The following is a 13,981-nucleotide window of genomic DNA, read 5'->3' as shown; positions in this document are numbered from 1 at the left end:
ATACTTGTGGGTACAGTGATAGAGATAGCTAACATTAGTTAACGATTGTCTAATGCTTTACGTTTGAATAACGATTTAACTTTTGTTAAAAAAATTACTCATTAAGTGGAATGTTTAGAATAAACGAATTAAACCTCTACATTAGGCTGTGGACTATGCTGTGTTAGTGTAGAGTGATAACTGAGTATCATCATCGCTGAAAAATAATTCTGGTATCTTCGCCAGCTCTTTTTCTGCCAAATCACACACTGTGACCTTGAATGTTGTACTAACAGAAATAGCTGTAAACCGGACCATTTTCTCATTAATTTTCTTTTCGTATCGATTTCTGTTCGACATTGATTTCTCTTGCTGTTGTGATGTGTTTATTTTTAACTGTGACCTTGACCCTGTTGTTGTCAGGGCGAGTTCTCGACTTCAGACATGGTAGAGACCAAGGTTGTAAGTGTATAGTACTGTAGTCAGTAACTGAATGTGGGTCGAGGTCAAGGGTCAATCTCTCCAACTAAAGCGGGACTGGTGACACTGGTCAACATTAATTGTTTTCACAAAATACATTGGAACCTTGTTAGTTCTGTCTCTGTAATCAGGTTGAAGAATATAAATGACTTAAGGTTCTTCTTTGACAGACAACTGCTTGCAGTTAAAATTGCACATAGAAGGTGTAACATAATTAACCCTTTCACCACTGTAGACCATAATGGACTCATCCAGATCTATGCATGGTAGAGTCTACTAAAGTTACATTGGGGTGAAAGAATTAAGGCTATAGCTAAAGGTTACCTTGATGTATTATGAAATGCACCTTCATTCCAAAAGAATTCCATACAGTCTCATTCTGAATTGATGATACATTTAACATAAAGGTACACAACTGCAAGAATGCACAAATTGATAAAAATCCTAATAATTCTGATTTACTAGATTATGTAGTCAAAAGGGAGACCACTCTAGCATAAATTAGAGGTATAACCTGCAAGGTATACCCTTAATGTATTCTCTCAGAAATTAACTCACTCACCCCTGAAGACACATTTGAACTCTTCCAATTCAAAGGTTGGGAATAGTTCATTATGAAAGTTCAGGGGTGAATGAATTGTGTCCAGACTTAAGAAGGTTCCATTGTAAATACAAGACAACTGTTTTCTGTTTTTGATCTTGTTTGAAGTAAACCCATTATTTGAAATTAATGATATTTAAAAGATTGGACAAAAATACAGCAGGTCGAGCAGTGTCACCATATTGTACATATTGCCATGGTAACAATTTTAATGTCAAAATGTTTTTCTTAATTAATAGATACTGAAAAATTAGAAAAGAAAAGAAAAAATATCAGCATTACTTGGCCATTTCATGATACATGTACGGTTTTGGTAACCACATCCATGTATGTATTGTGCATTGATCCGATTCATTTTAAAGTTTATTTGTTTTTTTACTTTGATAATGAATACTGTTGCCATGGCAACATCAATCTTAAGTTGTCAAAGATGACCACCATAGCCTCTTTAGTTCATTATTATTTCGGTTAAAGGAAATAAGTTCAAATCTACTAACGAGCTTATCATGCTAATTTCTCTCACTTTTATTTAGTTTCTGAGTGCTTGTGTTTTGCTGCTTGGTAATAAACCTTGCCAGTTGGAAATGTTAACGCCTTGTAGTGATGTTGTCCTTGATCTGTAGTCTTTTAATCTGATACGTGTAACTTGATCATGTGACAAATTCAAATTAGACACCTTATATTTGGCATTGACATTTCCGGTTTGACAATCTTTATTTGCAATAACCAATGAGTTGGTTTCCTTATAAAAGCATTGTTAAAATTTACTATGTTTCAGTACCTAATATGGTTACTTCGATTTTATCAGTATTATTATACATGTACTATAAATTGAAATTTAAAAAAAAAAAATGATGAAAATAAGTATTTTTGAATTGTGCAATTGAGGAAATTAATTATTTCATATTAGAAACGAGATTAAATTGTTACTTGGATTGATATTATTTGAGATGCACAAGCTTTATAGAAGCAGTTTCTAAACTAATTAATGGTGAAGGGCTTGACAACTGATACAGATATTTTCCTCAGCATGGAATTATTTTAGTGAAATGTTTTTTTCCTAGATACATGTAGGCATGCACGGTTATTACATGTATAATACACAGCGCAGGCAGTGTTAACCACTTGGGGAGTTCATATAATGCTCTCACACCAGATTGTATAATATTCTAATGACGAAGGGAGTGTCATACACACACGTAGGAGGGAATATAAGAATGACGCTGTATATTCAAGTGGGTGGGATGTGGGGACAGTTTAATACACTGGGGTTGATATTATGAAATATGTATGAAATATTCTAATGGTGGGGAGTAGAGGGTGTTGTTGTTGTTGTTAGTTGTATGAAATATTCTAATGGTGGGGAGGGAGGTCGGAGTTTGTAGTTTGTGTTATAGACTTTGGAGGATGGGAGAATGATACACCCTGGGGCAACATTTGAAATGCACTTAACCCTTTCGTCACTTTGTAACTTTAGTAGACTCTACCATGCATTGATATGGATGAGCCTATTATGGTTTACAGTGTTGAAAGGGTTAACCTATGAGTTGGATGGTTCTTGGAAATAAAGAAACTGAACTGAACTTGGGGAGGGGATCGGAGTAGTATACACTCAGTAGTCTGAGTAAGCTTGATCCTCTCAGGGAATGGAGAAAACAGTAAGTAGACTGAGTAAGCTTGATCCTCTCAGGGAATGGAGAAAACAGTAATTTTCTTGTACAGGGAGAGTAGCATATACAGGTTGTTCGGAAACTGTGTAACATGAAAAATGGGTATATACAGTAGACTCGTTAAATAAAAACTATATGTATGAGTCTAGGTAAAAAACTAAACTATTATTGGAATATAATTAAATTTTGTCTTGAAGAAATTGTTTTAATGCATTTTTTTATACGTAAAACAAATGTTTATTAAATGTAAGTAATGCTATCAATGGAAATCCTTTACCTTACTACCATAACATCACAACTGCCGGTAATTAAGGTTCAAATCGTGCTGATTCAATTCTTAAAGAGAAAATCTTAACAGAACCCACATCTTCCATGTCAAGGAAAAAGCTTTATCTAGTACGTTGTCGTTGACTTGTATTCGTGGTGTATCTAAAGTGATTACATACACCCAGCTATGGGGGTGATATTGCTTCTCCTGTAAAAACCTTTCACAACCCCAACACTGTGTAAATTGACACTGATTTGTTGGCAGTGTAATGAAAAACTGCATAATGATGCAGTCTAATTGAATGGTATTAAACGTTTCATTTTAATGACAAGGCAGCTGAACACACTAGGTTACTGTGTGTCGGCTTATAGACCAAAATGAGATAAAATTTTAATGTGGGGGCCGCTGTTGCCAAGTAGTTGAAGTGTCTGACATTCTGCTACCAATAGCCACCCACCGCTGGGTCGCGGGCTCAAGAACTAGGTTGGGCAGTCGCCAGGTACTGGCCATAGGTCAGTGTTTTTTTCTTCGGGAACTCCGGTTTTCCTCCACCACCAAAACCTGGCACGTCCTTAAATGACAATAGCTGTAAATTAATAGGTGGTAAAACACAATAAACGAGAGATTTTAATGTGACTGGCACCTGAGTGTGCTAATGTAATGTCTTTGTGTCCTTATACATATGAAACATTGCTATGAATATGTATCAAGCTACCCAGCTTAACAATTGGACATCAGCTTGCTTGGGGAAGTAACTCTGAGAGAGACTGTTGTCCTTCTGGGTAGGAGTAATTTACATAAGTCTTAGTTGCTTCTCCAAGAAATTTAAAAAAACCTAGGAGACGGAAATGAAAAATCACAACACACTCCATCCTCAAAATCAAGGGTTTAATTGTCTCTTGATGAACATATTGTCTCTTCACCTTTTGAATATGTCATGATAAAATTGATGGTACGAAGTCAGCTATTTGATGGGTTTCAGGTGTAAATAACTCATCAATCTTTAGGCTGACACCTGCATTTTGAAGATTGCTGAAAAAACAGCACTGACTTCAAAGTCATCCAATGTTGCTGTTATGCTGCTGTGCGATTGTTTTTATATACATACATCAGAGGATTAAACTAGTTTACTAGTATCATCTACAAGGTGGCGCATACTAAGCCATCGATTTTGGCAGACATATATATATTTATACATGTACCAAGGGTTTAGAGAACATATGAGTATCGAGGGCGAAACCGTTGGATTTTGAAGATGACCTCACTTCCTTCCAAAATTGTAGTTCTCGGTGACATTTTCAATATAAACTCACCAAAACACCAGGAGGAGGAAGGACCCCTGACATGATATTTATCATAATCGTATAATCATAGTATCCTTATACACTGTATTGAGATATACAAATCTATAAGGATACAAGTTTTACTGCCGCGCTCAACAAGTTGCATACCCAGACCATTCACGTAATTGCCCAACATTTAAACCTGTGGATCAAGAAAATGATAAATATCCTCATCAAGAAATTAATCCGTAAGATGAAAACCCTTCTGGTTTCACCTGCCTCTGTAGTATGATATATGACAAAAGAATTATTAATGGAAATTACGTCATTTTACATCAATTGTATTGAGGGTTATGTGTGAAGTTAGCTCAAGTATTAAATAGGAACAATTTTAGCAAGGGAAATGTATCATTTCTTCATATAATATTGTGTTTGTTATAAATTAGCCCTCCAAAACACCTGAGGAGTAGAAATTTTCAGACCCTGACAAGTATCTATATCATTCCTATATCATACGCCCTCTCACACAAGGTGAAGGTCCATAAAGTAAATTAGGGAGGGAAAATAGAAGATTTTACTGTTATATGTATAAATGTTTCTAATAAATTTAGAAACATTTGAATGGAGCTACTACCATCAATGCTGTTGTAAAAATGGTGCATGGTTTTAAAATATATTCTATACTTTCAACAGAGGCAGTTCCGCCCCAATAAGAGAACACGTTACGACATTTTGGATGGCCACTCTCCCAAGTCCAGGTTTGGGTCGGCTCTCATTGGAATGAGTGATTTAAACATTGACGGATTTAAAGGTGAGAATATCATATCTAAATTTGTATCATATTTATTTAGTATTAAGCCCATGACTGGTAATAAGCCCACACATATGTATTTAACTCATTCACCCCTGAAGACACATTTGAACTGTTCCAATTCATAGGTTGGAATAGTTCATTATAAAATTTCAGGGGTGAATGAATTAAGTGCAGTATAGATACCATCAAATGCTTTTTTGTTGTCCCATCATCTTGCAATGTTTTATATACAATTAGAATTGTCAAAAATGCATCTGTACATACAGTTTGTGTACATGTAGATAGTTTGACATAATTATGTAATAGGATGTCCACACACAAGAGATACATTCTTTGTTATTATATGACTGGTGCTAAATCCCAGCCCTGATTGGAGGAGCGACGTCATGTGACGAGTGTGTAAATATGTTACAGACCTCATTCTATGAATAGGAAAGTGTTATAGACCTCGACCTATAAATAGAAAAGTGTTACAGACAAGTGCTACTAAAAATAGGCATAGGTAATTTCCCAGCCAGTCTGTAATTCTGTTACCAATCACACTACTGAATTCAACTAAAAATGAATCATCTCATCATATTCTGAACTATGTGAATATTGATGATGTCGATTGTGCAAATAATATTTACTTGAAATTAGATATCACATGAATTAGATCTGAAATACAATTTGTGAATGCTATTTTGTATTTGAAGTCCTTCACTCTGTGATTCCAAAATGGTCCAGGCCATCCATGTGTTTATGACATGAAAAAATATTAATCTCATTGTAAAATGTCATATAATAAAACAATTGTGGACTTCATGTGAGGTCTATCCCTGATTTACGAACCTGATCTGAACAATATTCACGGGCCTTTGAATTTAAGCAGAGTTTTGTGTACATTTTGATGTATCTATGATACATAGCAAGGATTTTTTGTTTTAATTTTGATTTTCTTTTCATTGTAATTGTAATATAATTAACTGTATACTAATATCTATGTAAACCTTGTTATAATGCTGCAAAATTGTAGCACTAGGAAGAGGTTCTGCAATACCTGGAAGAAAATACATAAAGGAATGTTAAGAAAAAGGAAAATTGGACCTTGAAATAAGCTGGCATTATTAGGGAGGTGGTAGATGAACCAAAATGTACCATGAAGAGGTTTTACACTTTAAATATGGAGCATTATTGTCATATAAGGAAATATAAGTGTACTTTTTTTATTCATTTTCCAGATCTTGCAATTGGGGCTCCATATGGGGGCAGGGAAAATCGAGGAGCAGTTTACATTTATCTTGGGTCAGAGAGAGGCATCGTTACCAAGGTTTCCCAGGTAAAAATCATGTTGCCTGTTGTTGTAATTGATTTCTAAGCTTTACATTAAAAGTAGAGTGGAAATGAAAGAGATTTGCCACGACAGACTTTGTTTCTGTTCAAAAATACTAAATACTGGAAAACATTCACCCAGTTAAATTTGTCCCCTTCACTAGTAAATCCGCATTTGCAAAGTGTTAATTTTGCCCTTCACGTGGAATAACTAATAACAGTAAGTTGATGAAAAACTGTTGCAGTTTTGAGCTAGTGATTAGAACAAGGATATCCTTGTTCATCTCCAAAACTCTTTCAAAAATTTCAAATAGGGTGACTTGCGCATTCAAACGTTTTATTGTGAACCTTTCACAGTTCAGCACCCTATGAAAGGCTGTTGTGATTTTTAGCATATTAATGGCAGAATTTGTCATATCGATAGTATGAAGGCCAATTGGAAAGTCAGTGTCTGAGCTACTCTTGATATCTTTAGTGTCACACAGAGATATATTCTATATTCAAATTCCAATTTATGGCCAATTTACCTCTATCATAGATAGTTAATTTTCTTGAAACTTACGTGTTCATTAAACAAATTATTTGCAAGAGAACCAACCAACTCATGTATAAAATAAGAGGTGGGAGGTTGTATAGGTCAATGTGTTTTGTAAGGTAAAAGTCAAGGTCATACAAATTATCTTTTCTGTTGATACAGGTAATAGAAGGCGCCGACCTTAAACCAAACATCGGAACATTCGGCTGGTCGCTCTCTGGCGGGAAAGATCTGGACAGCAACAGATACCCAGGTAAAGAGTTAATTTTTCATACAGATTTTTTTTTCCCTTTTTTGTAAGGCTCAAAATACATGCCAATTACTAAGCTATGTTAACGCTGAGTTTCCTTACTGTAAGAGAGTTAGGTAGGACTTCATTGAGTTATTATAGTGCTGTGCAAAATCTAACCTCAATGATTTTTTTCTGGGTATAGAATCGAAAGTTTGACACTGTTAAAACTGATTAAATTACAGTAACTGGTGCATCACATTGCTTGAACCAGCATGAAGTCTTGTCAGATGTGTTATGTCCATACTTTATTCGTTGCAGATTTATTAGTAGGGGCATATTCATCCAACAATGCGGTATATCTCAAGTAAGTAACATGTTAATGTACATATTCATTATTAACTCATTCACCCCTGAATTTTCATAATGAACTTTTCCAACCTTTGAATTGGATGAGTTTAAATGTGTCTTCAGGGGTGATACTGTGCAAAAAACAAGGGTCCTGAGATTTTCAAATTTTTAACTGGTTCTTTCTTTAGTGATTACTTCACATATGAATTTTTAAAAATGTGCAATTTTCTTTTAGGGGTGAGGAAAGTTTTTTGTGTAAAAAGTGTGATTCTCAAAGATCTGTGTCCTTCGAAATTGTTCAATAGCTATAACTATTATTACTCATTAGAGAAATGTAAATGAATGCTTTATAAATACATTTCTTATGTTGTCTTTAATACCTTTGGTCTTATTTTCAGAGCTCGTCCAATTGTTTATGTGGCTGCAAGTTTAAAAATTGACCCCAAGAAAATTTCTCTTGACCGTAAAGTTTGTAACTATAAAGGAGTGACAGGCACCCACAAAGTCACATGGTAAGTATCCAGCAATCTGATTGGATCTTCTTGTATTTCAGTCAACCTCTAAAATCTCCAATGAAGCAGGTCTCCCTCATTCCACATTTCAAATGAGGGAGAAAGTGTGTGAAACGTACGCAACTGAAACTGCTTTGCTCAATTTATCTCTCCCCTTTTATGTATCGAAACAATAACTCCAAAAAGCATTCATTTGATTCAAACACACCTGTAATGATCATTACACACACCCTGCTGTAGCTAGGAGATCATTTGACCACATGATGTAGATTTTGAGTTTGTGTGAGTTTGGACTTGAATGAGGGAGTTTTGAGGGAGATTTGGTAAATTTTGGTCAAAATGAGGAAGGTTTGACAGTGATATTTAAAATTGAGAGTAGTGATATATTGTTTTTAATAACAACAAGGTTTCCACTTATTGAAGTGCAAATTTTATCATTATACTACTGGTTTGATTAGAACCAACATTGAAAAAGCATTCAAGTCGGGCAGAATAGATAATAACTAAATATCTTTGATTTACAGTGTGACATTATTTACCTGTATAAAGTATGACGGAATAGGAGTACCTCGTCAGCTAGGTAAGTACCTGTGTGTCATATGTCTTCTGTGCTGAGAAATTTGTTGAAACAAACTGCCACTGGAATTGATGATAATAATAATGATAATAGGTTGAAGTTCTTATATACCGCTTTATCACAACCTAGTTTGTAGGTCGCCTCAAAGCTGTTCACAAATTAGTATCCATGGTAAAAAGGCATTGTACATAGGATTATGTTTGCCTTCTAGCTTCGAGGTAGAGGGAATTTCCCTTAAGCTCAGCAGAAGAGCATCGGAATGGAAAGCCAATGGTTGCGGGTTTGAGCCACAGCAACGGTACTTCCTTTATCACTATTCCTCGTCCTACTACAGTTGTGTTTGACAATATTGTTTTGATTTTCATTGGATATCTTTTACTTTTTACAGTTTTTGATCTCTCCTGGAAGTTTGATGTGGATAAGAAAACTTTAGATGCCAAACGTTTGTACCAACTTAATACCAACCAAGTGGTGGAATACGTCAACAATAAACGACTCACCAAAGACAAGGCTTGGTGCCAGAACTCTTTTGTCTACATTAGTGTAAGTCACCAAAATAAACAGCCCACCAAAAAACAAGGCTTGGTGCCAGATGTCTTTTGTCTACATTAGTGTAAGTCACCAAAATAAACAGCCCACCAAAAAACAAGGCTTGGTGTCAGAATTTCTTTTGTCTACATTAGTGTAAGTCACAAAAATAGACAGCCCACCGAAAAACAAGGCTTGGTGTCAGAACTCTTGTCTATAGTAGTGTAAGTCACCAAAATAAACAGCCCACCAAAAAACAAGGCTTGGTGTCAGAATTTTTTTTGTCTACATTAGTGTAAGTCACCAAAATAAACAGCCCACCGAAAAACAAGGCTTGGTGTCGGAACTCTTGTCTATATTAGTGTAAGTCACCAAAATAAACAGCCCACCAAAAAACAAGGCTTGGTGTCAGAATTCTTTTGTCTACATTAGTGTAAGTCACAAAAATAAACAGCCCACCAAAGACAAGGCTTTGTGCCAGAATTCTTTTGTCTACATTAGTGTAAGTCACCAAAAAAACCAGCCCACCAAAAAACAAGGCTTGGTGTCAGAACTCTTGTCTATATTAGAGTTAGTCTTCAGAATAAACAGCCCACCAAAAAAAGAGGTTCAACTTCAATGTTTTACTCGACAAAAACCATGTATGGTCATCACGTCAAGGCATAAGAAATCTTGGGTGTACATCTGGCATGGGTAGGTCTAAAAAAATAACAGCTCACTAAAAGCAGAGGTTAATGTTTGAACTCTTTTGTCTACATTAGGGTAAGTCTTCAAATAAATAGCCCACCAAAAACAAGGCTTGGTGCCAGAACTCTTGTGTACATTATAGGATAGGTCTTAAAAATAAACAGCCTACCAAAACACGTGTGTTGATGTTTGAACTCTATTGTGTACATCTATGTTAAATCTAAAACCTATACTGCTCACCAAGAACAAGGTTTGTTGTTTTGTATACATGATGGTCAGTTTGAACAGGAAACATCTCCGTAAGATCATGACTTGTTTCTGTATATCAGCAACAGCCATACTTTCAAACTGCTCTGCAAGAACAAAGATTGGTGTGTGAATTCCTTTATGTACTTGGTAATTGCGTAAGGGGGACATGTTTTGACAACAAGTGCAGAACAAAATAAAAAACTGATGTGGGGATTTTTTTGAAAATCAAGGTTATAGTCCTGACAACCAACTTGTATGTTGAAGTAAATTATTGTGCAACAATGAACATATATTAACCCTTTCATTCCTGTGTAACTGTTATTAACCCTACCATGCATAGATCTGGATGAGTCCATTATGGTCTACAGTGGTGAAAGGGTTAATTATGTTGCACCTTCTATGCGCAATTTTTACTACGAGCAGTTGTCTGTCAAAGAAGAACCTTCAGTCATTTATATTCTTCAACCTTGAAATTTGTTTTGTTTGCGATTGACAAGTTAATTCTTTAAACAAAACAAAACAATTCTGTCTACAGAATGACATCCGGGACAAGCTCACACCAATCAACGTCCAGTTTGAATTTAAACTTAAGAAGAGGAGTCTAGCGCGTCGACGACGGTCACTGCAGCCCATCCTTGACCAGTACACGCCTACCCTTGTAAACACGACGGTAAGCTGCCAACCCCACAGTAAACATTGCTCTGGCATGAGGGAAACATGAAAAAGTGTTTATCTCAGAATATTCATGTCAAAGAAGTCGAGAATAATCTTGTTTCTAGAGACTGGCAAATTCCATGGTATTTGTCATTTTCTGTCGGCGGTCATATTTGAAATATATAATAAATTTATGAAAAAAATATGTTTCTCCTACCATAAATCTCGGATTGAATGAATACATGTCTGTTTTAGATATATTTTACAAACAGAAAATGTTCTACTATGAATCTTGTAAAAATCTATTCTATTTCACTATTACAGGGTCATATACAGAAGGAGTGCGGAGAAGACGAGACGTGTATACCTGACGTGTGGGGCACAGCCTACACGTGAGTATCCAGTCATTTGTTTGTATCGTGTTCAAAATCCAAAATTTGATCGCAGTGTGTACATGTAATGTTATATGTTGAATTTCCAAGGGTTTACATTGTCCTGAGAGATTCTTGACACAACTTATATTCAAACTCCAATAAGTCTGTCAAACCAATGCCAAGATCATATTGATACTGACATACACTTACATGTACATCTCTGTAAATGAAAATTGGATTATTTTTGTCCACTAAGAGAGTTGCAGCAACTGACCCAAAGGCAGGTTCACATGCATTTCTTGATGAGGGGAATCGCACGTGAACAAAAAAGTTTCAACTAAAGTCCTTCCTGAATTGTAAAAAAGTAATATGGCTTTTAAGACACATGATGGGCTATATAAGGAGCTACATGACTGAAGCACAAACTAGAAACCTCCAGAGATCTGCTTATTAATATGCTGTGCCAATTACGTTATTTCTGTCACTGAAAGAATTAGAAGGAAAGTCTAACAAATGTCTCAATCTAAAGCTTTGTTGTCATTATGAGTTATATTTATAAATTATGTGTTGTAGGTTTACAGACAGTATCAAACTTGGCAGCACTAGCAACATAGATATCGTCGTCCATCTTGAAAACCGAGGCGAGGGTGCATTTGAGACAATGTTATACATTGAGCTACCCAGAGGTGTCCAGTACAACGGTATTCAGGACAGGAAGTTTGTAAGTAGAATAGAGTTAAAGTGACCTGTGTAAGATATATAGGACCTTACATTTCCATTTCATAGGAGATTTATGAAATGAGTCTTAAGAATTTTTCAATTTAGCGAGCCTCTGGCGAGCTGAAATGAAAAATTTGTGACGAGTTTCATAAATTTCGTATGAAATGTTGACGAGTGTGTTAAATCCTTTTTATCACAAAATCAAGATTCGTGGCATTAATTCGTGTAAAATGACAATTTTCATGCAACATTGAAATGTAAAAAGCTGCCATATTGACTCCGATGCGTAAGTCTGTGATGACATGTACATGTCCTAGGCGTGATGTTACAATTGAAATGCTTGAAACTAACAACCAATCACAGGGCTGATAGATCATTTTACATGGGTTGATATGCCAAAAAAATATGACATTGGTATATTCACTGGATAACATAGTAACATAATGTGATAAATAACATATAATATGGTAAAAGAGAAATCCATACTGTAGAATATGGTTGAAGTGAAATTCATAAATAAAATTTGTAAGTATTAAATTTGGTCTAAGTGAAAATTTCCTCATATTTCTTTTCAACTGTCAGTCAGTAAAACATATATTTTCTAGAGGTGTTACTCAGAACAAATGAACCCAGTTTGACTACATGCATTTGTTGTTTTATTAAAAACTGTCAATAGAGTGTGGCTACACAACCTTATCTTCAAAACAAAATTTCAACACTCTGCAAGTGTGAAATCGTGTAATGTACGATACATTAGTAAGGGAAATGGTAGAAACACATAGAAGCAATTCTGTCTTGTCATATATTAATAAAAATAATAATAATTTGAGGTTCATATATATACCGCTCTATCACAACCTAGTTCGTAAGTCGTTTCAAAGCGGTTCACAAATTGTTGTCCGTAGTTATAGGGCCTTTGCAACTAGCCAATATCTTTCTCAAATCCCTCGGGAGCACACAGTCGGTGCTGCCATGTCGGCGCTCACAGGTAGCATTCTACAATTCTAGTACTGCTCAACCACATACTCATTTACAGCTAAATAGACTTGAACAAGCGGAGTAAAGTATCTTGCTCAAAGATACAACACAGTGCCGTGCCGTGACTCAAACCCACAACCCTTCAGTCACGAGCCCGGTGCCTATACCACTAGACTGGTGTGCCTCGTAAACGTTATATAAAATTTAATTATTGCATTCACACCTGGTACGTTTACCTATATCTGTATATTGAATGACATGATATATCCTGACATTGGTAAGAGGTATATTAGTGACATTCTCAGCTTATTATTCTTAACTCATTCACCCCTGAAATTTCATAATGAACTATTCCAACCTTTGAATTGTAAGTGTTCAAACGTCTTCAAGGGTGAAGGAGTTAAAGTACCAAATTGGTATGTAAAGATAACAGTATTATATACAAAGGTGTGTTGTTCTGTCAAATTGATGAAACCTTCAGGTAAGGATTTCATCTTTTTTGTTTTCAAAAAAACAAAAAACAAACTTATTTCATCTTGACATGTAATAAATACTATCTATAGGTATTTGGCATTAAGAAGACCCTCTATGCTCTCCAATATAACGGTCGTTGTTTAAATTTTCTGTTGTAGACCATTCCATTTTCCTGTGATAAATACACAACAAATGATACCAACCTTGTAACATGCGACATGGGAAATCCTCTCCCGACCAAGGCAAAGGTAGGTAACTCTTATAATCTAGTGCAGACTCAATGGCTCAGGCTTTGGATTTTCAATGTTGAATTCTTAGCTTTAATAGCGAATATAGCATCTCTTGAGTGTTTCAATTGACTCTTTGAATCTTAACTCTTTCACCCCTATATAACTGTAGTAGACTCGACCATGCATTGATATGGATGAGTCTATTATGGTCTACAGTGGTGAAAGGGTTAATATGCAATATGCCTGTCAACCCTCCAGGTTTTAATATTTGGGGAGTCTCCTGAATTTTCCACCCAAATTGTTACTTCTGACATGTACAGTATGTTAATCGTTCCTAAACCTTGCTTCAAAATTTTTCATTTCATCAAAGTACTGTATAGAATAGCTTAAATCTGTTCAAATTTTTCATTTCATCAAAGTAGTGTATAGAATAGCTTAAATCTGTCATTTTTTCAATAACATTTGGTCATATAGGGG

At 35.4% G+C, this 13,981-nt stretch overlaps 1 protein-coding gene across 4 annotated transcripts in view; it reads left to right on the top strand.

Moving 5' to 3' along the window:
- Nucleotides 1–13,981, top strand: part of LOC110465137 (integrin alpha-V-like) — a 117,293-nt gene that overhangs the window by 87,708 nt on the left and 15,604 nt on the right. For 3 of the 4 annotated variants that reach the window (XM_021520758.1, XM_021520749.1, XM_021520774.1), the window contains exons 13-24: nt 403–441; nt 4,975–5,092; nt 6,316–6,413; nt 7,104–7,194; nt 7,492–7,537; nt 7,920–8,033; nt 8,558–8,613; nt 8,999–9,153; nt 10,610–10,744; nt 11,053–11,120; nt 11,676–11,823; nt 13,433–13,522. In XM_021520758.1, the coding sequence (XP_021376433.1) occupies nt 403–441; nt 4,975–5,092; nt 6,316–6,413; nt 7,104–7,194; nt 7,492–7,537; nt 7,920–8,033; nt 8,558–8,613; nt 8,999–9,153; nt 10,610–10,744; nt 11,053–11,120; nt 11,676–11,823; nt 13,433–13,522 (1,158 nt within the window). The remainder of the gene's footprint in view (nt 1–402; nt 442–4,974; nt 5,093–6,315; nt 6,414–7,103; nt 7,195–7,491; nt 7,538–7,919; nt 8,034–8,557; nt 8,614–8,998; nt 9,154–10,609; nt 10,745–11,052; nt 11,121–11,675; nt 11,824–13,432; nt 13,523–13,981) is intronic. The other variant, XM_021520766.1, reaches the window with a different exon arrangement.

Source organism: Mizuhopecten yessoensis, unplaced genomic scaffold, assembly GCF_002113885.1.
Source record: "Mizuhopecten yessoensis strain PY_sf001 unplaced genomic scaffold, ASM211388v2 scaffold1557, whole genome shotgun sequence".
Lineage (NCBI taxonomy): Eukaryota > Metazoa > Mollusca > Bivalvia > Pectinida > Pectinidae > Mizuhopecten > Mizuhopecten yessoensis.
The sequence above is the reverse complement of the archived record's forward strand: the minus strand, read 5'-3'. Positions and strand labels throughout refer to the sequence as shown.